Consider the following 25,055-nt stretch of genomic DNA (forward strand, 5'->3'; position numbering starts at 1 on the left):
GACTCGTACAGTGGTCACCATGTCCTGTGCTCACCCCCGTCTTCTGGACAAAGAGGTCTTCCGTCTTCTAGTTCTTCACACGACCTGCCTACCCACCCCTGACACACAGAATGCTGCTGAACTTTGTTTGAGCTCTTCTTAAAATAAACTTTTCTTATTCATTAAGGGGTAGATTTTAAAAAAGGGCGCCTTCGCGTACTTTTGTTGGCGCATCAGGCGCAAACAAAAGTACGCTGGATTTTAGTAGATACACGCGTAGCATATCCGCTAAAATCCTGGATCGGCGCGCGCAAGGCTGCCGATTTTGTGTAGCCGGCACGCGCCGAGCCGCGTAGCCTACCTCCGTTCCCTCCGAGGCCGCTCCGAAATCGGAGCAGCCTCGGAGGGAATTCTTTTTCGCCCTCCCCTCACCTTCCCCTCCCTTCCTCTACCTAACCCCCCCCCCCCCCCCCCAGCCCTGTCTAAACCCCCCCCTACCTTTGTCGGGGGATTTACGTCTCCCGGAGGGAGAAGTAAATCCCCGCGCACCAGCGGGCCGCTAGCACGCCGAGACGCGACCTGGTGGCGGTTCCGGAGGGCGCGGCCACACCCCCGGACCGCCCCGGGCCGAAACCACGCCCCCCAGGCCCGCCCCCGAAATGCCACGTCCCGCCCCCAAAACGCCCCTGACACGCCCCCCTTGAAAAACCCCGGGACTTACGCAAGTCCCGGGGCTCTGCCGGCGCGCAAGGCCCTGCTCGCGTAAATCCGCCCGGATTTACGCGAGCAGGGCTTTTAAAATCCGCCCCTAAGAGCCTGGTCTACTCTATTTTTCCCCCATTCTGTGTCTAAGGGGAGAAAAAAAGCTTAGTAAATTGGATCCAAACTGGCTTGCCCTTCTCCCGATTTCTCATTTGCTTCACAAATCTCTGAATTTGTGCATCGGTAATCCTGTAACTTTATTGTACGGAACGAGTTGGATCACAATGCACATACCAGGATACTAATCCCAATGACACACTTGTAGTAACAATAAGTAGATGACGGCAGAGAGAGACCAACATTGTCCAGATTCAGTCTGCTTGGCAAGGCGCTGAGGGCTGTAACTGCCGCTCTGTGCAGGTTACCCCAGTGCTTTGTTTCTGCCACTAGGGATCCTCTGTTTGTCCCAGGCCCTTTGGAATTCCATCAGCGTTTTTTGTCTCCTTCCTTTCACCGTGAGGTCTTGTAGTAATGCTCATATATGATGGGAGGGCATTGTTTCTAGGGACGGGAGAGATGATTTGGGTTTTGTGAAACATCTAAAACCTTTTAGGAAAATTCACCCCCCCCCCCCACCCCCTAAAAAAATATGCTGGGGGTCAGTTTCCAAAGGATTCAGGAGCCCAGCTGTGGGAGTTGGCTTCCTAAATTAGCACCCTTTGAAAATTGAGGAGGTCTGAGTGCATCAGTTTCGAAATTTAAGAACCTCTAGGTGTGGAGTTTAAGTAGAGAAAGTTAGGAACTTTAGCACTAGGGACCTAACTTAGGTGACTACATTTCGGCAAATGAATTGCAGAACAAAATTGAAGTTTTAGGCTCCTAAATACAGGCAAATTTTCAGCTGAAAATTTAGTATTCTAAGTTTGGGTGAAAAATCTACCAAAGCTTTAAGCACCTGATTTTGCAACAGCATTTTTTGAAGACCGGGCCCTTTGAGTTTATTTGAAAACACATTTTTAAAATGTGAAAATCCTTACAAAAATGTGTTTCTCCGAAAAGAGCCAAGTTACTGTGGTGCTGAGTAAATAAGATTCTTTGGAGGCTGTGGTAGCTTTTTTTTTTTTTGGGTTGGTCTAAGAACGACCCTGAAGTCAGGAATAGTGGAGAAAATGCAGATGAAGCCAGGCATCGAGAGAGGTTTGTGTTGCTGTTGCAGGGGGACTCGATGGGAGCCTGTAGATTGTCCTGTGACCATTCCTCTCTGTTTTTGCGTGGCAGCTGTTGGTTCTTTTGAGAACTTTGCTTAAAGAAAGTAAAAAAAAAAATCTGCTGTGCTTTCCACCCCTACTGCAGCTCTGCCCAGGGTGATGATTAACATCCGGACCTCGGTGCAGACGGTGCTGGCGGGAAATGCTGTGGAGTTTGAGTGCCTGGCTATCGGGGACCCCCAGGCACGGGTCACGTGGAGCAAGGTGGGCAGCCGCCTGCCGCCCGACGTGGTCATCAGCGGAGGGATGCTGAAAATCGAGGAGGTGAAGCAGTCGGATGCCGGGCAGTATCGCTGTACGGCGACCAACGACATGGGCACAGTTCAGTCTCACATCATTCTACACGTGCAGTGTGAGTACTCTGCAGGGCAGCTGGCAAGGCCTACATATTCACTACGTGATCTAAAGTGATCTAAAGTTCCTCTTCCTAAATTTAGGGCAAACTGGAGCCTGTGCTAGGGCCATCCTGAGGAACCCAACAGTCAGATATTGCAACATGAGCAGTTGAGGCCCATTTTGGAGTAGATTAGAAAACAAAACAAAAAAATGACCAATGAACCCTAGGGGTTTATTAAAGCATGTTCTCAGGAAGTAGAAGATGACAGAGATGTTCTGAAAGGTTTTCTTTATGTCAAATGATTGTATACATATGCGGGTGTATATCTCTGCACTGCTCAATAGGGGCATTTCACCGCTGTTCAGCACCAATCGTCTGGACAGCTCCTGTTACAAACAACGTGGCAGGCTGGTGTTGTAAGGACCAGGGCTTACTGCTGCTTTTTCATCAAGCTGGGGAAGTTTGTTGAGCAGGTCTGCCCCACGCTAGGGGGCGCTGCAGCAGTACTGTCGTACTGTTCCCATGGACTGTATTTTGGGGGGGGCAGGTGCTGCACACCATAGAATGCATGCAAAAACTGGTGCCTTGCTCGGGATATTAAAAGCAGTAGCCTGCTTGCATTAACTCCTGTGAGTGGCCGCTGCTAGCACCAACCTCTTGCACAGGCAGCGGTGAGACGTGTCGTGGCACAAGAGACTATGGAGAGACAGATGGGAGCCTTGCACCGGGGTGAGGGCGCTGCATAACGATACAGTATCGTGCCAGCAAGCATTAGGCAGCCTGCTGCGGTCTGTGTGCCCTGTGAGCTCTGGATAAAAGGAAGCGTGGCTTAACTATTGTAAAGCACAAAGAACTTTGGACCAATCAGAACACTGGATTCACCAAATATTCTGACACACTTTATTGCGTGCACAGTGTTTGTTCACGCTGAGGATAGTCACCAATCTGTTCCGTGGCACAAAGCAGGGCAGTAATTCTCCTAATTTAGAAATACAAGCCTGATGGATGGGAGACTGGATAGGGCTTTATGAAGAGCTGAGAAGTGGTGTATTTTTTCAGTGGCTGAGATGTTGCACTATGCTGGCTGACGAAGGTGCAGAGATTGTCTGCAGCACTACACAAGATGACCTGAAGCAATGTCCTTTGCTACTGCCTTGAGAATTCTGTTTTGAGTCCCATGTGCAGGGTTTGACAGCTGCCCTCTCTTTGTGCTTTTCTGTCTGTGCAGCTATTCCTCAGATTGCAGCCCAGCCAGAGGTCAAGGAGGTTGCAACAGGGTCATCTGTGGTCTTCCCTTGTCTAGCCTCTGGCTTTCCCGTCCCTGAGATCTCGTGGACCAAGGTAATGTAAAACTATCTATTTATGCTTTTACTACCTGAGGCTCTGAAGCCCTGAGCAGGATAAAACGCAGTTTGGGCATCGCAGGCCATGCTCATGGATCACTAACTGAGATTGTACAAACTTCCAAGCACATTATGACCTTGAAACAAAACAGATGGTATAACAATATCAGTTGATTAGCAGTCATTCTGCAAGGTGCTTTGTTAGAGAGTTCACAATGTTCCCATCCCAAAAATCTGCTAAGTTTTTGAAGATGAGGTGACATACTCATACTCAAGACCAGGCTGTGGAACTGAACTGCAGTCTCCCAAGTTTGTAGTTCTGTTTTCTAACCACTGAGCTACACCTCATAGATGTAGATCCAGACTAACATCAAATGAGGTGTAAGGCAGGACCCTCTTTTTTGGGGAAGAGAAAAAGGCAGAGAAACTCCTGCAAAGATGCTGATGGCAGTGAGCGGTGCTGGTAACAATGATTGTGGTGGTTAATTGCAAAGAGGATAGTGGTGGTGCTGGTTGTGATAGGGAGAATGGTGATGAGGATAGTGGTGACAGATGGCCGTGAGAGGGAGAATGTTGGTGATAAGAATAATGGTGACACAGGTTGTGAGAGGGAGAATGGTGATGAGGATAGTGGTGACCCTGATGGCTGTGAGAGGGAGAATGATGATGATGAAGATGTGATGATGCTGGTTTTGATAGGGAGAATGGTGATGGGGATAGTAATGACACTGATGGTTGTGAGAGGGAGAATGGTGATGAGGATAGTAGTGATGGATGTCTGTTAAGAAAATAATGGACTTGGAGATTGGGGAAGTGGTTTTAGTATCAAAAATAGTGATAGGAAGTGGAGACATGATGGTGATAGTGACCTTAGTAACAGTGATGCTGATGGTGAAAAATCACAGTGGTGAAGGTGATGGTTCTGACCATAGAGATCATATTAATAGTAATCGGTGAAAGTGGTATGGATTATGGTAAGTAGTAATTGTAATGATGGTGGCAGCAATAGGATCAGTTAATACAATAAGGAAGAGGCCAGGGTTGCCGGGAGCGAGTGAGATGACTCTGGTTTGTGTTTTGGTGTCAGTTGGAAGGAGACTTGCCAAGAGACGCCCGCCTGGAGGGAAACATCCTGACCATCCCATCAGTGAGACCTCAAGATGCGGGAACCTATGTCTGCACAGCGATCAACAGACAAGGGAAGGTGACGGCCTTCTCCATGCTGAAGGTCCGAGGTGAGCTGAACATCCCTTAGACCAGGCTGGAGCCAAGGGTTGAGCACTTTTGGCCCATCCATCTACCAGGGGTTTTAAGGTACACGTTTTAGCCTTGTAGCAAACTAACGGCCTGGTCAAAACTTGTGCTAGTTCCAAATTGCCAAGCTAGTGGCATTAGAGGTTGTTTTTATATCTTTCATTACCTTTCATGTCCTTGTTCCTAGTCATTTTAGGAAGACTGTGCAAATGACATGGTTTTAGAAAGTGTTGTTTCGCTAGAGTAGGCTTTTAAATAACCTTTTGACCTTGGCCAAGTTGCTGAGCAGTCAGGATTTTGCCCTGTTTTCTGGGCTCTTAAGGTGGTGGGCAGTTTTTCTTGGCTAAACCAGAAAGAAGAGACTGGCTCAGACATGCATGCGTCAGCAGGTTTGAATCTATTAAAAACTATTTTAGCAGCCAGACTGCAGTGCATAAGATACTGGTCCCTGACTGTTACAAGGCGTTTACCAAATATTGTGCATTTTCTGGAATGATGGAGAAAAATCAGGTCTAAATGAATGTGCTTCACAACATAATACAAAGTTACAACTAGCAGGTTAACTTCAGAAATAAGTTCCACCTCACTCGATTGACATGAGGGTTTTTTTTTTTTTATTTTGTGTTTTCGGGCTTTGGGTTCCGAGTAATTCCTCTCTTCTTCTCCGTCCAGTGTTGGACTGGTGGTACCGTCAGTCTTCATTTGCAGCTCTCAGGGTTTCCCCCCTGTTTCAGTAGCCCCTCTCTCCCACTGTTCCCAGTCTGGTCCTGAGGCTGGGAGCCATGCACCAGGCTGCCTTCTGAAAGCCCGTATCACGGGGCTCTCATCGATGATCGAGACTCCCTCCCCCTCCCCCACGCAGCTTACCCCGTCCCGACCGATCTGGAAACTGAGCCGGAGACCCTCCCTGTGGCAGCGTACAGCATGGACTATGAGCTGTTGGCTGACCCAAGAGGGTTTTTGTTTTTTTGGGGGGGTTTTTTTGGTGCAAGAATTTGATCTCCAGGAACCTAAATTGAAGTCTTACTAGGTCTGCACATTGCTCACAAAAAAAAAAAAAAAAAGAGAGAAGCATCTTTGAAGTCCATGCAGTGCAAAAATCTAAAACTGTTTTGCGTTTTAGATTGATTGATTGTTGTTTTCAAGGACAGTTTTGTACAAAGGACAAGCTCGTTTTGAAGGGAAACTCCTGTGTAATGCACACAGGTTGGGAGGAAGGGAAGGAAGGAATAATCAGTATTTTTACATGAGTATACACATTTATCCACAAAAAAATGAATGATCATTGCCCTCGTCCTCGCTGGATCCAGCCTGTGTGCTGCAAAGTTTTGTCCACCTCTGCTATAAGGATATTTTATTTATTTTTTTTTTTTTTTTTTTGCTGTTTGAGCCAAAAATGTAATGCAAAGGAAAAACGTCTTTTAAAAAAATTAGCAGTTTTAGTGAATTTGGGGGGTTTTTTTTGTTAAAGATTTTGACCATTTCTTAAGCAAGGCTCCTGGTCTGTTATACAGAGACTGAGCAAAGCAGACCTGCTTTCCAAATGTTTCAGACAGAGGACCCTGTTCAGCCAATTGCTCCTGCCCCACCGTTGTAGAAATCCAAAATGGTACCGGCCGACCCGAGGCTCATCGGGCTCAGCCGGCGCCATTTTGGAAATTGGCGCCTGGCAGGGCAAGGAGGAACAGATCTCACTCCTGCCCATAGGGTCCCTAAGGCTGCCCTCTGGTAAGTGGGGATCTTTTAGGGAAGTCTGGTGGGGGGATGGGGTTATTGAACAGGGGAGTGGTGTTTCTTATGGGAGGGGCCAGAGGGGTATCTCTTTTGGAATGGGAGGTGTAGCTGCAGCGGGTAGAGAGGTATTGGGGGGGGGGGGGTTGCTGCTAGTGGGAGAGAGGGAATCTTGGGGGGGGGGAGTATCTTCTGGGAATGCAGTGGGGGGAGTATAGATTGGTCTTGACGGACCCTTAGTGGTCTTTCAATTAATTTTGCAACATATTTCAGGTAGCAAAGTCTTTTCTCCAGGTCAGGCTTCTGGTCCCAGTGCACCTGGCTAGTAATTCTGCTTTTGCTTTTGCCTTTCCAGAGCGAGTGGTGCCATATTTTACAGACAGCCCTCGGTCTCATTTGAAACTGCCCACCATCAAAGATGCCTACAAGAAGTTTGAGGTTCGCATTACTTTCCGACCAGATACTGCGGACGGTAAGCTCAATAATATCGCGTGGCTTCAGCAGGCAAAAGCTGATTGTGGGATATCTTTGACTGTCTCAGTTAGGAAGATGCCAGTCCAGCCCTGGAATGCAAGCCACACACAGGGTTTGCTGTTGGGCCAGGTACCCAAACTATGTAAATTAAGCGGGTTGCTAGCAGAATGCATGTTACTATGCCTGATGAATATTCATTGTGGATATCCTGAAAGCCGGACGTCATTTGTGGCTCTCTGGGATCGGAGTAGAAGACCCGTGGCCTCTGCTGTGGTTTTTAATAGAAATATGTAAGGAAAGAACGTCACCTCGTTCAGAATCATTATTTGTGCACTCGAGTAGGGCAAAGTGAGAATGGGAGGTTCAAGATTTTTTTTTTCCTTGGTTTGGTGATGTCCTTATAAAACTGGCTTTTGCTGTGGTCCGATGCCAGCCAAGGAAAGAGCACAACATAAAAAAAAAAAAGTGCAAAAGCAACATTTTCATTTTGGGGTTAAGATTTGGGAACCTTTTTCTGCAGGAAAGTAAGAATTAACCTGCCTCAGTCAACCATATTCTGGTAGGTGGAATTTTTTTTTTTTTTTTTTATTATCCACCTGAAAGTCCACGCCTACTTTGGGCCACACATCAGAATGAGGCGTCCTGTGGCGGGATTGGAAAGTGACACGCGCACGCGTGGTAAGCATGCCGCTGATATGCGCACTTTACGCCACCGTTTAACGTTGCGTAAGGGTGCGCGTGTGCACTTAGCCGTACAGGCAGATCTTCAGACACGCCGTGCAGGTTACCTCGTGCTGAAAGATTCAGTCAGGTTTGTGTGGGCTTAAGAGTGCCCAGGTGCGTTCGCACTGGGATGCCCTAGTCAACATTTTTTTCAAGGGTGATGCTAACAGAGCGATTTTCTTGGGGGGGGGGGGGGGGGGGGGGGTTTACAAAAAAGATTTTTCCTATGAAATTCTGTGAAATGAATCTTCCAAGGGATCCTTTAGGAAGAAGACGCGAGCCGCGAATGATCACCTGCAGGAAATCCTCTTATCGGGTGCTTCAGCGTCGTAAGACCGACACCCCCCACGAGTATGTTGTGGGACAGGTGTCGTCCCCCCCCCCCCCCCCTTCGCATATGGCAGGGCAGTCTGGTACTCTGAAGTGCCCCCTCTCCCCCCCACCCCCCTCTGGGAACGCCCTCCTCTTGGTGCGGCCGAAAACGCGAGCCTTGTGGAACACCAGGCAGGCACTCGGCTGCGTGGAGGGTGGCAAATATCTAGACAAGCCCGCCTTGCGCGGGTAAAACGTTGGTTGCCCTCCACGTGTCCGTGTCGGCCGCCCGCACGGGGTTCCTCCACGCTTGTTCGGTGTGTCAGGCTCCGTGTTGTCACCGCTCACTAGGGTGCGATCTCGGACATGGAGGCCCCGGTCTGCATATAAAAGCTTTTGCCACAGCGGCAGCTAAAAAATGCATTTTTATCAGAAGGCCTAAGGGGTGAAACCAACGGCTACCTTTACCTTCATCCCCACAGGCTAAGGGCTTCGAGTGTGTGCGTGTGTGTGTTTTACACAGATATAGACAGACAGACAGCGAATCGGATGAAACTGCCGCGTGCGTTCTTCATTTCAGTTTGTGCATTTCATGTCTCTGGGGCCTGGACACCCTGAATCTGGTTACTCAATCTCTTTCTTTTTCTTGCTTCTCCCTTTTTTTTTTTTGTTTCCTCTCACTGCCAACTCTTCTCCCCTGCCCCTTGCACCATTCATCTGCTGATCTCTCTTTTCTCTTACTCTTTTTCCCTCCTCTCCCTCTTGCCACTGCCTCTCCCCCTCCTCCTCCTCCTTCCTCTCGCTCTCTTCCAATCCTTGTTTTTCCGTTTTTTTTTCTTTTACCCTGCTCATACTGTCCTGTGCACTCCTCTCCTTCCCCCTTTTTCCTCATTCCTGACTTTAATTGCTCTTTTCACTACCTGTTCTTGCTAATTTTCGCTTCTTCTGCCCTCCATTTCTCTGCTGTCTCTTTCGTCCTGCTCTTCACCTTTCCCTCTGCCCTGTAGCACTTGTTCTGTACTCAGGTAAGTCTCCATCTCTTGCTGCCTGCTGCTTTGTATTTGGCTCTGAAAAGTGAAGCGCCTGAGATGGTTTTGAGCTCAGGAATGTAAGGGTGGCCGCTTCTCTCTCCTGGTTTGCTTTGGATTGTAGAATCGAAATATTCAAACCTTACTAATGGAATAACCAGAACCGGTCTGGTAGAAGCTGGACTGCCTGAGTTTAGTGACGGTAGAAGCTATTGCTAACCTGCTGGGTGAGGCTGCTTCCTGGTGTGTCCTTGCCTCTAACCTTCAGCTTCTGAGCAGAGCTCTTTCCTGATTCTGATCTTGCTCCTCCAGGCTTTTCAAGGAGGATTCTCAGGAGCAAAGTTTCCTAGATGAGGTCCTTATTTTATGATTAAGTGATTGGGATCAAGGAGTAGAGAAGGCATTTAGAAAAAGTACAGATGATACTAAGGTGGAAAGAGTTGGAGTTACTTTGGAGAACAGGACTGAAAATCAGAAAGATCTTAATGGTCAGAAATAAACAGAATGAAATATAAGGAAGAGAGAGCCAAGCTACTACACTGAGGGCCAGATATTCGTATCTATGCCTGATTTTATAACATGCGCGCGCAGCCGCACGCAAGTTATAAAATCCGGGGTCGGCGCGCGCAAGGGGGTTCACACTTGTGCACCTTGCGTGCACCAAGCCCTAGGGGAGCCCTGGTGGCTTTCCCCATTCCCTCCACCCCCCCAGCCCTACCTAAATCCCCCTCACACCTTTATTTTTTTATTTACGCCTGCCGGCCCCAGCAGCAGTGGAGAGGCCTCTGGCCACGCCCACACCCTGCCCATGCTCCGCCCACTTTTCAAGCCCCGGGACTTACACGCGTCACGGGGCTTGCGCGCGTCACCAGGTCTATGCAAAATAGGCTCAGCGTGCGCAGGAGCGGGTTTTCGGGGTTACGCGCATAATATACGCGTGTAACCCTTTTAAAATCCGCCCCTTAGTTTGTTTCATTGACTGGGACTCTAGGCAGTGCTGAATCCTTTCAGCTACACTTTTACTATTTTTTTCGCAGCAGGTCCGTGAGTCAATAATGAAAAAATCCTTGTACAGTGACAAATGTTTTTATTCATGGTTCTCCTGGGATATTCCCGTAGCCCTCCAAACACATTTAAAAACTTTCAACCTTCATGTGGCAAGTTTGGAGCAATAGAAGGGATTGGCAGTCTTTTGGTAGGGATCAGGGCTGGTGCTCACTCAGCAGCGTGCAGGGGTTCAGGCCAGGCAGGGAAGAGACCCTCTCCTGGGCTGAGCATCATCTGATCAATTACAAGTGCACCAAATGCAGGACGCTCTGGACCCACAAAATGTTGGCCTCATGACAGGGGCATTAGACGTGAGGAAGGGAATGTGAGCATGATATGGGAGCAGGTGCATCCGTATACAGACTTAGAAGGGCATCAGTTTGTAGTCCAACCTTGATCGGGGCAGGAAGCACAGGCAGGGAGGGGGAAGGGGGCATATTCATCTGTAGATCAACTTGGATCTATGGAGATAGCACAAGGACAGGTGTTATCAGCCTACGAGAGTAGACACATTAATCTACCGAGCCACATTAATTGGTGCAGGTAATGCAGGGGCAGGTGTATCCATCTCAAGGCCCATGTTGTACACAGGTTATATGAGGAGAGAGTTCTCATTCTGCAGAGTAGGGAGATCCTCGGGCGTGAAGGCAAGAGATGGCCTGCTCACTAGCAAAGATGGTCATGTTAGACTTTGGATGTCCTTTAAAATATTTGTGTAGAGGTTGCAGCTCTCTAGAGATATCGATCTATGGTTTATGGTTTATTTGGTTTTCTATACCGTCATATCAGTCGGAACCTTCATAACGGTTTACAAACATTTAGCAAGGAAAGTACAGTAATGTTATAGGAGAGTACAATAATGATATAGTAAGGAATGATCACAGCTATAGTATATATCAAAGGTAGATCATTGGAAGTAGCAGTCAAATAGTGGTTAAATAACAGTTAAAATCTAAAATATTGTTGACTAATATATATATAATAATCAGAAGACAGTAACAAATCGTGGGAGCGTAATTCAATAGCATATCTATGGGATAAGCAAAGCAAATGCCAGGGGTTGGTCACTGGTTTTCTAATCAGTGGGAGCTTTCTTGGTGGTTTATAAACATTTAGCAAGGAAAGTGCAGTAATGCTTTAGAAAAGGAATGATAACAGCTAATAATATATGTCAGATGTAAAGCGTTGGTAATAGCATTTAAAACCTAAAATATTGTTAACTAGAATATATAATTTAGAAGACAATGACAAATCATGGGAGCGCAGTTAGGTAGCATTTAGATAGGATACCTATGAAATAAACAAAATGAATGCAAAAGTTAGATCACTGCCTTTCTAATACCATCAACATGTCTAGGTGTTTGTGTATAGAAAGAAATGGGTGCTCATCACACAGGGATGATTTTAGGAGGGTGCAAGCAGGGTAGATGCCTGGGATTCCAATATCACAGGGGGGGGGGGGCCCCTTGGTGAAATTGAATGAGGCCACTAAAGTAGAGCATTAGGATTCAAGGCTGGGCCCCAGTGCGTCCAACGCTGTCCCTGCACGTGCACTATGCTCCGAGCCTTTGGGCCATGAACAGGACTCAGTGATGGTGCCCTCGCGTCTCTCTTCTTCTGCTTATGTGATTTGTTTGTGTGTTGCAGGGATGCTGGTTTACAATGGACAGAAGAACAGCACGGGGGCAGATTTCATCTCGTTTGGTTTGGTGGGAGGTCGCCCTGAAGTGAGGTAAGGAGCTGCAAGCATCTCTTTAATACACACAGAGATCCTTCTTACAAGGACAACCTGTGGGTCAAACAGCACCATCCTTTTGGCTGAATTTCTCCCATAAGGAAGGGTGCATTAGAGATGTGATGAAGGCAGTCTTATCGGAGAGCTCTTCTTATAATGGGGGTTCATTTTGGTACGTGAAATGGCCTTTATTCCGAGTCTGTTTTCTGGACCTAAGACTTCATGGACTTCTGTATGATCTGGCAAGTGAAAGCTTGGGCAGTCGAGTAGAATCTGGCAGGTGACTTAAGGAGAATAAGATACCTTTAGCAGTAATCATGCGGATGGCTACTGAGCGTGAAGCTCTGATGCGCGTCCCGGGCCCAGCTGGTAATGCCCATGATCACTCGGGTCTGGAGGTTCTGCAGATGCAACGTGCCCAGCATTTGGGAGCGAGGTTATGTCAGCATTGCTGAAGAGTAATAGCTTTTTCAGAAGAAGCCTGCCACAGAGATAAAAAAAAAACAAACCCCAATCATAAATATGTATTTATATACTTACATTAAACACTGATCATGGATGCCCAAGGTGATATATAGACAAAATTACCAACATTGACCAAGTATACATACTTACATCGACAAAATGTCTTATCTCCAAATGTCTTGTCACCAATCAAAATAAAATCTGTGACAACAGGGCCTAACGGCAAAAGTGAAGACCATACTCCCAACCCTCTAAACATCAAATTGATGGGTTCTTGCCATGAACCTGCAATTTTTTTTTGCAGCAAACTCTAGTGGTGGTAAGGGAGGGGGGAATTGCCTCAGTTTAGTTCACAAAGACATCAAACCCACAGTTTTTATTTGTAAGTCAAATAGCTGCATACTTACTCCCTAACGTCAGCATGAATAAGTAAGACGGAGGCAGGCTCCAGCCCCAACCACATCCAAAAAGATATAGGTGGCCATTCTGCATGCCATATGCCCATGGCTATTGAAGGAAGACTGATTACTCCTGGAGAGTAATAAGGCTCCTTCTATTAGAAGCGAAAACAGTTTCAGGGGAACAGCCCAGTCACATTTTTGTAAACTCAGGTGTTGATTATTGGTCAAGACTGCCGATTCCATGGATTCCAGCCGTTTATTTCTTCCTACTGAAATATTGCACGCCCTACTTCTTCTGTACCTTCTATTTCTCTCTCTCTGCATCTCAGCCTTTTTCCACCCTCCCATCTCCTTTTTTTTGTTTCACCCATGTTCAGATTTGCCTTTTTAAATTCTAGGTTTGACGCTGGTTCAGGAATGGCAACAATACGGTACCCAAACCCCATCAAACTGGGAGAATTCCACACGGTGACAATCTATCGGAACCTAACACAGGGGTCTCTGGTGGTGGATGACCAGCCCCCAGTAAACGGGACATCCCAGGTATCAACTGCAAGGGCTTTAAATATATGTTGATATGATTTATGCATAAATCATATGTTTCTGATGGTCTTTCAACAATGGTCACTCCTTATATTGCAAACTTGATTATGGCTGCTTCCTTTAAACTTTTTAGATTACAGGATACAAAAAAAATCAAGTATTTTCTATTGCTAGTCCAAAGCTATGGAACTCGTTAGAAAAAAATCTGCATGAGGAGACTGATTATATGACTTTTAGAAAGAAAATAAAATCAATATTTTACCGTCAGACTTATGATGAAGATACTTTATACCATGATGTCTATAGTGCTTTTATTTCACCATTTGTTTTATGTTTTTGAATGTCAAAAATTTTACATTTTAGTCAAATGTGTATTTTATGAATGTTGCTATGTAATCCTCCCTGAAGAGTAGTGCCAGGGCTCGATATTCAGAACAAAACGGTTAGGTATTCAGCAGCACGGCTATATGTCTAGTAAACAACTGATCCCAAAATAAAACTGACAATCGGAAAAGTAATGTCAATTAAAGTATCTGATACCCTTTTCTTGACACCTCCCAAGTGGATATATATTGCTAAGACAGCAAGGCACCAGCACTCTAGTTGGCACGCTCTTTAATTTAGCAAGTTTATTCTCGCTCTTGTTTTTTTATTTACAAATGCAGAAGAAGCCATGCACTTTTGCACTTCCTGCAGATTTGGAGACTTAGGACCTCCAGTAGAGTGTCTGCAGTTTCCAGGTTAATGTGTTCTTTCCCTGTCGCCCGCATCCTCGGAGATCTCCCCGGATTGAGATGCCGCTGGTGATTTTCCTGCCTTGCTCCTCTTATATTTAAAAAAAAAAAAAAAAGAAACAAACTCTTCTGAAATGACAGGACCTTTTGATGAAAAAAACAAAAGCAGTTCACAAACAAAAATTGTCCATTTTGGGAGCTTTGTTTATCAAGTATGTTGTTAAACTTCATGTGGGGGGTGGAATTTGCATTCGGGGCCTGGAAGGGCTCTACTTGTTTCTTCCGCTCTCCTCCGTCCTTGCTGGAGAGGTGCTGCTGTTGATTGCTAAGAGGTATCTACCACCTGTAAATTTTATTAACCTATGGAAGAAAGCCTGACTCTGCTTCCGGTATGGTTCCTGGGGTTGGTAGCTGGGCTATGCCTGGTAGCGTCTGCTGTTAAGTGATTCTTACGTAAATAAGATGCATATACTTGCTTACAGTCCGGTGATGGCAACATTGTACATGTGATCTGTAACCGCTGAAATATGGAAAAGCTGATTTGGGTTCTGAGCCCTAATATGGTTTATCTTGTCTCGCCATTAGGGTAAATTCCAAGGCCTGGACCTGAACGAGGAGCTGTATCTGGGCGGGTACCCGAATTACGATGCCATCTCCAAAACTGGCCTCAGAAATGGGTTTGTTGGTAAGACGCCTTAGACACTTCCTTTTCCTTGCAATTCCCAGTCCCATCGTGTCTGTCTTCCCTCGTCATCCTCTTCCAGCTCAAACCCATATCTCTGTCCCAGCACCCACGGTCCTCAGCAATTCCCCTCTGTCCTATCTGACTCTATCCTGTGTTCATCTTCTCACGTCCCCATCAAGCACTTCCCCGTTCCTTTTCCTCACTCCATCCTATCCTTCCACTGTGAACTCTTCGTATAAACGTTGCCGCTTTTATTAATTCTTGAGTTTGTAGCTTCTTACTTCTAGTCCAGCCCTCCGAAAGCACTGAGTTGCTATCTGTGGGGTTTCTGTGTTTCTGACTCATGGTGGGAGGAGGAAGCAGTAAAGTGATAAGGCACCTCCCCATTAAGCTGCCAGAACGACATCGAACAACCGAGAGGCAAACTGTCCCTCCTCCCCGAATGTACATCCTTGCATTATCCCTATTCATTTCTGACCATTCCTCAGGACTTGCTGCTCACTACCTGCACAGGCACATCTAAAGCCATCTTACTGTACAGGAATGGCTGATTAATCTCTCAGTAAAAGCTGATATGTCTCAGAGGTCAGTGGTTAGAGGCTTACAGTTATTTCCTTGCTTCTTACTGAGGTATATTCATGGGGCTCCCTTTAATGCTTGATTACGCTCTGCTCCTTTTACGTTTGCTGCAATATTGGATTCTTCTCTCTGTCTATTCCAGGTTGTGTACGGCAGCTGATAATCCAAGGGGAAGAGGTTATCTTCAAGGATTTGGATTTGCATGCCCAAGGGATCTCGAACTGTCCCACTTGCAGGGACCGGCCATGTCAGGTGACTCTCCTACGGACTTCTCAGCGTTAGGAGAGTTAGCGCTCTAGTAGCCATGCTAGTCCTGGAGAAAGCTGGGTTCTCTGCAGGCTGTGGTACCTGGTATTGGACCAGACGATGAGCAGTAAAGACCACACAGGTCTCTTCTTTAAATGTGACATTGTACCAGTGTGGTCTCCAAAGCTCATATTGCATCATTGTCTTTGGATAATCCTTGTTTTGGTTCAGTAAAGATGTCTCAAGAAGAAATAAGTCATAGATCTGAGAGAGAGAGCTGGTGTGCCGAGCTGGTGACTGTAATTCCTGAACAGACTGGTTTACAGGTTGGGAGGATAACTTTCAAACAACTGCATGCAGTGGCATACACGCTTGTATGTGGCCACACATTGTTACGCGCATTTTATAAAATATAGTGGTATATCACGTACTAACATATAAAACACGTGTTTGTTTGCCGATGCGCAAATACACGCAGTACATTGAATCCATGTATTTCAATGCATTTAACGTGCGTACTCTGCCCACCTATTTTAAAAAATATACGCGCATATACTTTACCTCTGAAAATAAAGTAGGACTTGCTTGCGAAAGTCTGGATTTGCATGCATGAATCGATGAGATTACCAGTTTTATCAAGTAGACCACCAGTTTGCCCAGTCCTTCTCCAGGTCAGTGCCACACCATAAATCCGTTTAATATCACTTACGTCAGATAATTAGCAGGTATTAAATTCTGCGAGCAAGTTGGAAAACGTATGCGTGTCTTTTAAAACAGCAGCTTACGCGCAGAAGTGCCATCCCTGTCCCAGACCACCCCTGTATCTTTCCTTTTTTACATGCATACATGTGCGCGTGAAAGTGAGAAGACACGCATATTTTGGACTTTTCTAAAATACGGAATACGTGAGTGGCGGCTGCTTCTGCGTGTATATGCTAATTTTTCCATGCGTAACATGCTCAGTAAAGGAATTGATTGGGTAGCGTGTCACATTGGTTACATGCACTGCAAGGTTAGGACTACTATAATAGGGAACAAGCTATGCTGAGATGGACTTTGCCTTAGATATAGGAGGGAAACTGGTGGAGCAGTGCTTCATGTATTGTGGGATATTCAGGGCCACTTTAACCACTTACACAACCCTGGGATCTGTCACGCTGTCAGACTGTGGGATTTGATCATTTTAATGTCAGTAATTCACAGATATCCCATTCACATCTACTTTTTTTTTTGTTTTGATGAGAAACTTGTATTATGTTATGCAGGGGACCTCGAGCAGCTGTCCCTTATGCCCCTTAGGAGAAGGTGGCCATGGGGATATTAGTCATGCATGATGATTTACAGATGATGTTGGTTACATGTGGCTGTGTGTTACTTTTCAGTCTGTTCAGAAATCACACCACACATGCCCAGGGAGGTGCCTGCTTGAATTCTACGGAAAGTAGAGGTTGCCTCTGATGTGACGAACCGGGTTTTGTATCCTCACCCTGTCCTCTCTGGTGACAGGAGGACGCAGTTCTCCCTCTATATGATGTCACGAACCATGTGCTCATGCTGGAGTTGGCGTTTTCGCCGTTAACCTCTGCTTAATCTTGCTTTGCAGAACCGCGGTGTTTGCCAGGATTCGGAGAGCAGCAGCTATGTGTGCATTTGTCCACAGGGATTTACCGGAAGCAACTGTGAACACTTCCAGGCGTTCCACTGTCACCCAGGTAGGTACTCACTTCCTGCACTACGGTATCAATAACTTATCTGCCTGCATCAGAATAATACAGCATAGTGAATCGAGTAATGAACTGTAGCACACCACTGCACTTCTGCTCACACCGTGGCCCAAGTATAGATCTAGGACAGTGCATCATAGTATGGACAGCATTATCTGAGCATGAGGAATTACACAGCTGTTACTCAGGTTTGGGCAACAGTAATGCTCCTCTTTTAAATTGGAGTAACAATTATATTGCCCTAGAACTGATCTGTAATGCCAGTAGTATTGTATGCATACATAGGAATTACACCATAGTGTTATTACTTGGGTATGGTCTGACAATGTTGTTACAATCGCATTATCTGCCCGCAAACTTAATGTGGCGCTATCACGACTACGTGAATACACATAAATAACACAGCGCTGTTGCCCTGTGGTGACTGCACTGTTACATCAATACCATTATGGGCAGGATTTTAATATCTCTGCGCGGGCGTAGATTTGTGCGCTTCATTGATGGCTTTCCTCGTTCCCTCCGCCCCCACTCCCCCCCCCCCCAGCCCTATCTAAAAAAACCCCCCCAACCTTTATTTAGCAAGTTGCGCCTGCCTCTGGCCACGCCCCCGCACCGACCGCACCCACCCTGCCCTTTTTTTTCAAGCCCCGGGACATACGCGCATCCCGGGCCTTGCCCGCGTCACCAGGCCTATGCAAAATAGGCTCAGCAGGCGTAACCCCCTCTGCGCGCATAAGGCTTTTAAAACTTGCCCCATTTGTGTTCAGGGATAATCGTGACTTCTTATCTAGGTCCCTCCTGCATTGCTTAATAAATAGGAATAGTGAATCCCTGATATCCGAGTACTAAGTGGATAGCACTGTTACCTCAGTATCAATCTGTGACTAGATGAGAATAACCTGGCACTGTCACTCTGGCGCCGCCTTTTCATGTATAATGCTTGCTGCTTCATTGATGGACACGTCGACCGCATGCCGTTCCTTACGTGTAATGTGAAGTTCGTTCCTGGAAAGGGCCCAGGATGCCGTTGGCGCGCGCTCCCTTGCTGGCAGGTGAATAGAAGTGATGATGTGCTTGGCTCGGGTGGCATGCACAGTTCTCACCCTGGCACCTTCGATGTCTCCTCAGAGGCCTGTGGCCCCAATGCCACCTGTATTAACCGGGAGGATGGTCTGGGCTATAACTGTCGATGTCACCTGGGCAAGGCTGGGGACAAGTGCATGGAAGGTAGGTGAAAGCTGAGCTCAGGATCCCCCTTGTCTCCGGGGGGAACTGGTCAGAGTGTATTTGTACGGGAAACCTCGTGATTCCAGTAATGGACTGGGAGCCAGAATACTGGCTTCAGCTCCTCCTCCTACCACAAAAGCTCGTTGTACATTTTATCTTCCATTGCCTCGGCAGCCCACTTAGACTGTGAGCTCTCTGGTGCAGGGCCCCCTTGACCTGTCTGTGAGTGCTGCCCAATAGGGTATTTCATGTAATCCCACTGCTACGTCAGAGGCATATTTCATGTCTATTGACTTTGTGTGTGACATTAACTGCCAGTAAATGCCCCATCCACAGGGAGATTTTACTGTTTAATTGAAAGCATCTATCAATTTCTCACTTCTCAGACTTTGTGATTTTTTTTTTTTTTTTAATTTGTTGTTGGGTTTTTTTGTTTTGTTGTTTGTGTTTTTTTTAAGTACTGCAGCACTGGAAAAGATAAACTCCCCCTTTCTTGCCCAGGGGAAAAAGGCTCTGTTCTTCTTTCCTTGTATGAGGTGCTGGTTAGCTTTCACGATCCGACGAGGCTGCCTGATAAAGGTCTCTCTTCTCTTGGCTTTCTTGCGCGCAGGTATCATGGTGACCACGCCTTTCTTCAGCGGGGATGACTCGTTCGTCGCCTATCCCCCGCTCACCAACATTCACTACGAGCTGCGCGTTGACATGGAGTTCAAGCCCCTTTCCCCCAGCGGCCTCCTTTTCTTCAGTGGCGGGAAGGTCGGCCCCATGGTGGACTTTGTGTCCTTGGCTATGGTGGATGGCCACGTGGAGTTCCGCTACGAGCTGGGCTCTGGTAAGAGAAATCTCCATAAGCACCAAGCGTCGGAGGAGCTCCGGTAGCCATGGTCGGGCGCTGTGGCATCCTTGTGGTTTGTGTTGGCTTTTATTAGGACCAACGTGGGAATCCTCCCGGTGAATGTGAGTTTTCGAGACCACACTGGTTCCATTTTGAGTCCTAGGACATGGAAAGCATGACCTGCTCTGGGCAGCCCAGGCCCTTATTTCATAATATATGTAACTCCCTTTATCCAAAGAAGATCCCAGTGGGCTCCTTCAGGAAGAGAAAAAAGCCATCTATAGTGGATTGCTAACACCTTCAACAGTAAAACATCAAGTGGGAACACACTGCTTCAATCAGCTGAGGCACAGGGGGATAAAGTGACTCCCCCAGGGTCACACAGAGAGTCAGGGACTGAGGCACTGGGAGATAAAGTGACTCACCCAGGGTCACACAGAGAGTCAGTGACTGAGGGACAGGGGGATAAAGTGACTCCCCCAGGGTCACACAGAGAGTCAATGACTGAGGTACAGGGAGATAAAGTGACTCCCCCAGGGTCACACACACAGTCAGTGACTGAGGCACAGGGGGATAAAGTGACTCCCCCAGGGTCACACAGAGAGTCAGGGACTGAGGCACTGGGAGATAAAGTGACTCACCCAGGGTCACACAGAGAGTCAGTGACTGAGGGACAGGGGGATAAAGTGACTCCCCCAGGGTCACACAGAGAGTCAATGACTGAGGTACAGGGAGATAAAGTGACTCCCCCAGGGTCACACACACAGTCAGTGACTGAGGCACAGGGGGATAAAGTGACTCCCCCAGGGTCACACAGAGAGTCAATGACTGAGGTACAGGGAGATAAAGTGACTCCCCCAGGGTCACACACACAGTCAGTGACTGAGGCACAGGGGGATAAAGTGACTCCCCCAGGGTCACACAGAGAGTCAGGGACTGAGGCACAGGGAGATAAAGTGACTCCCCCAGGGTCACACACACAGTCAGTGACTGAGGCACAGGGGGATAAAGTGACTCCCCCAGGGTCACACAGAGAGTCAGTGACTGAGGCACAGGGGGATAAAGTGACTCCCCCAGGGTCACACAGAGAGTCAGGGACTGAGGCACTGGGAGGTAAAGTGACTCCCCCAGGGTCACACAGAGAGTCAGTGACTGAGGCACAGGGGGATAAAGTGACTCCCCCAGGGTCACACAGAGAGTCAGTGACTGAGGCACAGGGGGATAAAGTGACTCACCCAGGGTCACACAGAGAGTCAGTGACTGAGGCACAGGGAGATAAAGTGACTCCCCCAGGGTCACACAGAGAGTCAGTGACTGAGGCACAGGGAGATAAAGCGACTCCCCCTGGGTCACACAGAGAGTCAGTGACTGAGGCACAGGGGGATAAAGTGACTCCCCCAGGGTCACACAGAGAGTCAGTGACTGAGGCACAGGGGGATAAAGTGACTCCCCCAGGGTCACACAGAGAGTCAGTGACTGAGGCACAGGGGGATAAAGTGACTCCCCCAGGGTCACACAGAGAATCAGTGACTGAGGCACAGGGGGATAAAGTGACTCCCCCCAGGTCACACAGAGAGTCAGTGACTGAGGCACAGGGGGATAAAGTGACTCCCCCAGGGTCACACAGAGAGTCAGAGACTGAGGCACAGGGGGATAAAGTGACTCCCCCAGGCACAGGGGGATTTCATGTCAGAATCACACAGAGGCACTGACTTATAGACAGGAAAATAAAGTGACTCCCCTAAGGGAGTCACATACTATCATACAGTAGTTGTCGACTGGTAAGGGACTCACTCAGTTTGCCCCATTCTTCACCACGCGGATAAAAATGGGCTGCAAGAAACTAAAGCCTTTGTCCCATCAGCGTCTGTTTTCCTGTCACTCATCCCCACCCTTGCTGTCTCTGTTATAGGACTGGCCATTCTCAAAAGTGCCAGCCCCCTAGCTCTTGGCCAGTGGCACAAAGTTTCAGCGGAACGTGTAAACAAGGACGGCAGCCTGCAGGTGGACAGCAGCAAGGCCGAGAAGAGATCCTCCCCCGGCAAGAGCCAGGGGCTCAATCTTCGAACGCTCATGTACCTGGGCGGTGTGGATCAGTCCACCGAGCTGCCCGCAGCCGTGAACCTCACAGACAGATTCCATGGCTGCATCGGAGAGGTGAGCCGGAGCTGAGTTTTCCGTTTTTTTCAGGCTTGCTAATCCAGCGGAGAAAGCTCACGAAGTTTGTGCGTAACTTCTGGCCGAGTCTTCGTGAGGGTAACCATAGGGCCCATCTTGCTGCCTTTGGGGTACGACAGAAGCCATTTTTCTCTGATCCCGCGGGGGTGCTTTAAGCCTCCATCCCAAAGCATTGTGGGGAATTCGCTGCTCTTGATCTGTAGGCCGAGCAGAACCACGAATCTCAGAATTCTCTGGGATGGAAGTTAAAACCAGGAGCAAATGATACGAGGCATTGCTGGTGCAGCGGATGAGGGCCAGTCTGGATGTAAGTAAAGCCTTTCACATTGTTGCACATAGAAGGCTGGTGGGCAAGCTAAGTCAGTGCAGGAATGTGAGCGAACGTGATGAACCGTTTGAAAAGACGGCAGAGGTGGACCTGTTCAGTCTCACAGGAAGATGGTGGAAGGGGGATATGGATTTGCTTCCCGCTGACTTGTAACTCGATACTCTGTTAACTAGACCAGTGGTCCCCAATCATATCTTCAAGAACTGCCTGGTCAGTCAGATGTTCAGGATTTGCACAGTAAATACGCATGCACCGCCTCCCTTATGTGCAGATGCATCTTACGTACGTTCATTGCGGAAATCCTGAAAACCCAGCCAACTGCGGGTCCCTGAGAACAGGTCTGAGGAGCACTGAACTGGATCACACCTGCTCCCAGTGCATGCTCCCCAGTGTGTAATTGACTCATGAAATATTTCTTCATTGCCAAATTCTTCAGATCGCACACAGGGCACAAGAATAGTGCAGGATGTGTGGCTTTCTTTTTTTTTTACTTCGATGGCTGGCCCTGCTACAGTCTGGTGGTGCAGCTTGGCCCGTCTGAAACATTTTGATTATGGAAGGGTAGAATCCAAACTGATGCCAAACTTTCTTTCCGCAGGTGTCTGTCAATGGCAAGAAGGTGGACATTTCCTACAGCTTCACGGACAGCTACGGCATCGGCCAGTGCCAGGATCGCTCGCCCTGCGACCGCATGCCCTGCCAGCATGGAGGGAGGTGCAGGCCGGGTGGAGAAGACAGCTTTCAGTGCCTGTGCCGGGAGGGGTTCAAAGGTGAGAGAGAGCGCAGTAAATGCAAAGTCTGTTTTCTTGCCTGAGGAAGCGAAACCTGTCCAGCTGCGTACTCAGGGAGCTGCTCTTACCAGTATAAGAGGTGGCCTCCGTGAACTCCCGCTATGGAAAGGAGACCAGTGAGGCCTCCTCTTTTATTATCATATTGGGGAACCCGGGAGCCACATTTACTGTGTGCAGAATTGATTGCCCTGGATAAACAATGGCAAAATCTGATCATAGTATGAAAGGGTTTACACTTTATTTCCCTGCCTACTGTAAGCAGTGACTCCCCCAGGGTCACACAGAGAGTCAGGGACTGAGGCACACACACACACACAGGCACACACAGGCACACACACACACACACAGGGCAAAGAAAGGCTGGGATTGGTTGATGGCGGCGTCATAGTCTGCAGTTCTTGGTAACCCTAGGGTAACGTCCTCTCGCTGTGAAGCTCTCAGGTCCTGTTAGCATATCATCAGGAGGCGGCGGGGAGAGTCCCAAAGAAACTGGTTTGCTTTCTTTCCATTATGGGATTTGTAGTCCCTGCTTCTTGCACTGGAAATCGGCACTGCAGAGCACATTGGGAGAGGGGTTAAGGGTGCCCGAAACCCAGGCTGGCCCAAAATCTCTCTAGAAATTGGGTCACATCACGTCCTTGTAAGAGGAGAGTCACTCGCAATATTTGCTTTGCATTCAGTGTATATTTTGGACAGCTATCCTTGTGTATTTTTTTTTAACTGAATATGTGATAAAAGTAATTCTTTTAAAAATTGGAGCTCACTCACTCTTGTGTATGTGCCAGAAACTTCTGTGTCAGTTGCACCATCGGTACAGACTTCTGAACGCAGAGCTCAAGGTGTAAAAGTGTGTCGTCACTTTTGATGGCTCGACCCTTCTTCATTCGGGCCCTTTTTCTTGTGACATTGCACACGAGATGTAGGGTAGGGAACCCAGCAAAGTTGGACCCATCAGAACAATGCCATCACAGTTGTTCTGTGTTCCTGGAGTTTAACACTGCATTTCTTTCTGAAACAATGGGGCACTGTGAAGCTAATTTTTGACAGGTTAAATGTGACCGTTTTGTTTTTTTGGGACTGCAAATTCAGTGTCTCCACCTGGAAGGCTGGCTCGGACTGAGATAGGTAGAACAAGCAAGCCCGAGAGTTGTGATTTGTGGTTTGGTGTTGCTTGTATCTGAGTCACCTTTCCTAGCCTGGGCAGTGGCCCCGGAGAAGCCAAGGCACCGTGCTGGTTGATTCTGCCTGGCGGAGTAACGCAGGAGCGAGTCGCCCCATGCCAGGTCTTGTTTTCGGGAGGTCCACAATTTATAGAGTTATGTAAGAACTGAACTAATTTACATAATTTGGCTGCTCTGAAAACCTGGTCTGTTGGTTTTTCATCTTTAAGACTTGCTCTTGGATTTAATGTTGAAAACTGTAATAAATATTTAACAGAAAAAAAACCCCCCCAAAAGACAAAACTCCAGGCCTGTTTGGTGGCCTCAGTTGACTGGAGTTGAGACCCTCCCTCCCAGTTTGTTGACCTTGCATACCAAGCCTGCCATGTAAAAATGGCGCTGGTTGCTCCTGCTGCCTGGATTCTGTTGTGAATAAAAGGGTTATTTTCCCCCGCAGGGGCCCGCTGTGAGCTTGCCGAGAATGAATGCCTGCTTCACTATCCCTGCTTAAATGGTGGAACGTGCAAGGGCAGGCACTGCCTGTGTCGCTCCGGCTTCTCAGGGACGTACTGTGAGCAAGGTAAGGGCCTATGACGATCTGCAGGGATTGAAGGGAGCAAAAGCAGAGAAGGCTGACCCCTAACATCTGTATAACCTAAAAAAATCTCCAACTGCTGCCTCCAGTGTAACACGTAGCATCTGCGGAGCCTCGCCTGACTTCTGTAGACATGCGCGCTTTTATGTTGCTTAAAGCTTCCCAAAACGTTTTTAGTAATAATAAAATATTTTAGATAATTTAGTTATCAGTTACAACAAAACCATTAGGATCCTTCATCCTCATTTTGATTGCAGAGAGTTTTGTGTTTCAAAAGCTCCTCCTGCTTAGCTATCGCCACCATTAAGAATCATAAGAAAACACTTGTGCTGCTGTGCTGACTGTCATCAGAACCCAATGCAAGCACCACACTGGTAGCACACATGGTATGAACACAGCATGGAGAGCTATGGGGCATCTTTTCATGTAGAGCATATGGTGAAAGGTGTACATCTGTTTGAAAAACTGAATAGCACCGTAAGATAAAATGTTCTGCAAGAAGAAAGGAGGCCTTGGAATAAGATGCAATGAGGAAGTAGTAGAGCCAAGAAACTGGCACATTGTTGTTCTGGATTCCAGCTACAGCTGCTGCCTGCTGTAAGTAGATCGTCTGCAGGGAGAGCTAGGCGAG

At 47.5% G+C, this 25,055-nt stretch overlaps 1 protein-coding gene across 18 annotated transcripts in view; it reads left to right on the top strand.

Moving 5' to 3' along the window:
• The window catches only part of HSPG2 (heparan sulfate proteoglycan 2), a 266,429-nt gene that overhangs the window by 227,532 nt on the left and 13,842 nt on the right, over window positions 1-25,055 (top strand). For 14 of the 18 annotated variants that reach the window (XM_029578876.1, XM_029578880.1, XM_029578884.1 and 11 more), the window contains 15 exons: window positions 2,035-2,301; window positions 3,515-3,627; window positions 4,717-4,864; window positions 6,970-7,086; window positions 9,131-9,148; window positions 11,846-11,930; window positions 13,198-13,342; window positions 14,662-14,761; window positions 15,483-15,592; window positions 17,190-17,298; window positions 18,439-18,537; window positions 19,148-19,369; window positions 21,285-21,529; window positions 22,477-22,648; window positions 24,287-24,409. In XM_029578876.1, the coding sequence (XP_029434736.1) occupies window positions 2,035-2,301; window positions 3,515-3,627; window positions 4,717-4,864; window positions 6,970-7,086; window positions 9,131-9,148; window positions 11,846-11,930; window positions 13,198-13,342; window positions 14,662-14,761; window positions 15,483-15,592; window positions 17,190-17,298; window positions 18,439-18,537; window positions 19,148-19,369; window positions 21,285-21,529; window positions 22,477-22,648; window positions 24,287-24,409 (2,073 nt within the window). The remainder of the gene's footprint in view (window positions 1-2,034; window positions 2,302-3,514; window positions 3,628-4,716; window positions 4,865-6,969; window positions 7,087-9,130; window positions 9,149-11,845; window positions 11,931-13,197; window positions 13,343-14,661; window positions 14,762-15,482; window positions 15,593-17,189; window positions 17,299-18,438; window positions 18,538-19,147; window positions 19,370-21,284; window positions 21,530-22,476; window positions 22,649-24,286; window positions 24,410-25,055) is intronic. The other 4 variants (XM_029578878.1, XM_029578892.1, XM_029578894.1 and 1 more) reach the window with 1 other exon arrangement.

The sequence above is a fragment of the Rhinatrema bivittatum genome, chromosome 15 (assembly GCF_901001135.1).
Source record: "Rhinatrema bivittatum chromosome 15, aRhiBiv1.1, whole genome shotgun sequence".
Lineage (NCBI taxonomy): Eukaryota > Metazoa > Chordata > Amphibia > Gymnophiona > Rhinatrematidae > Rhinatrema > Rhinatrema bivittatum.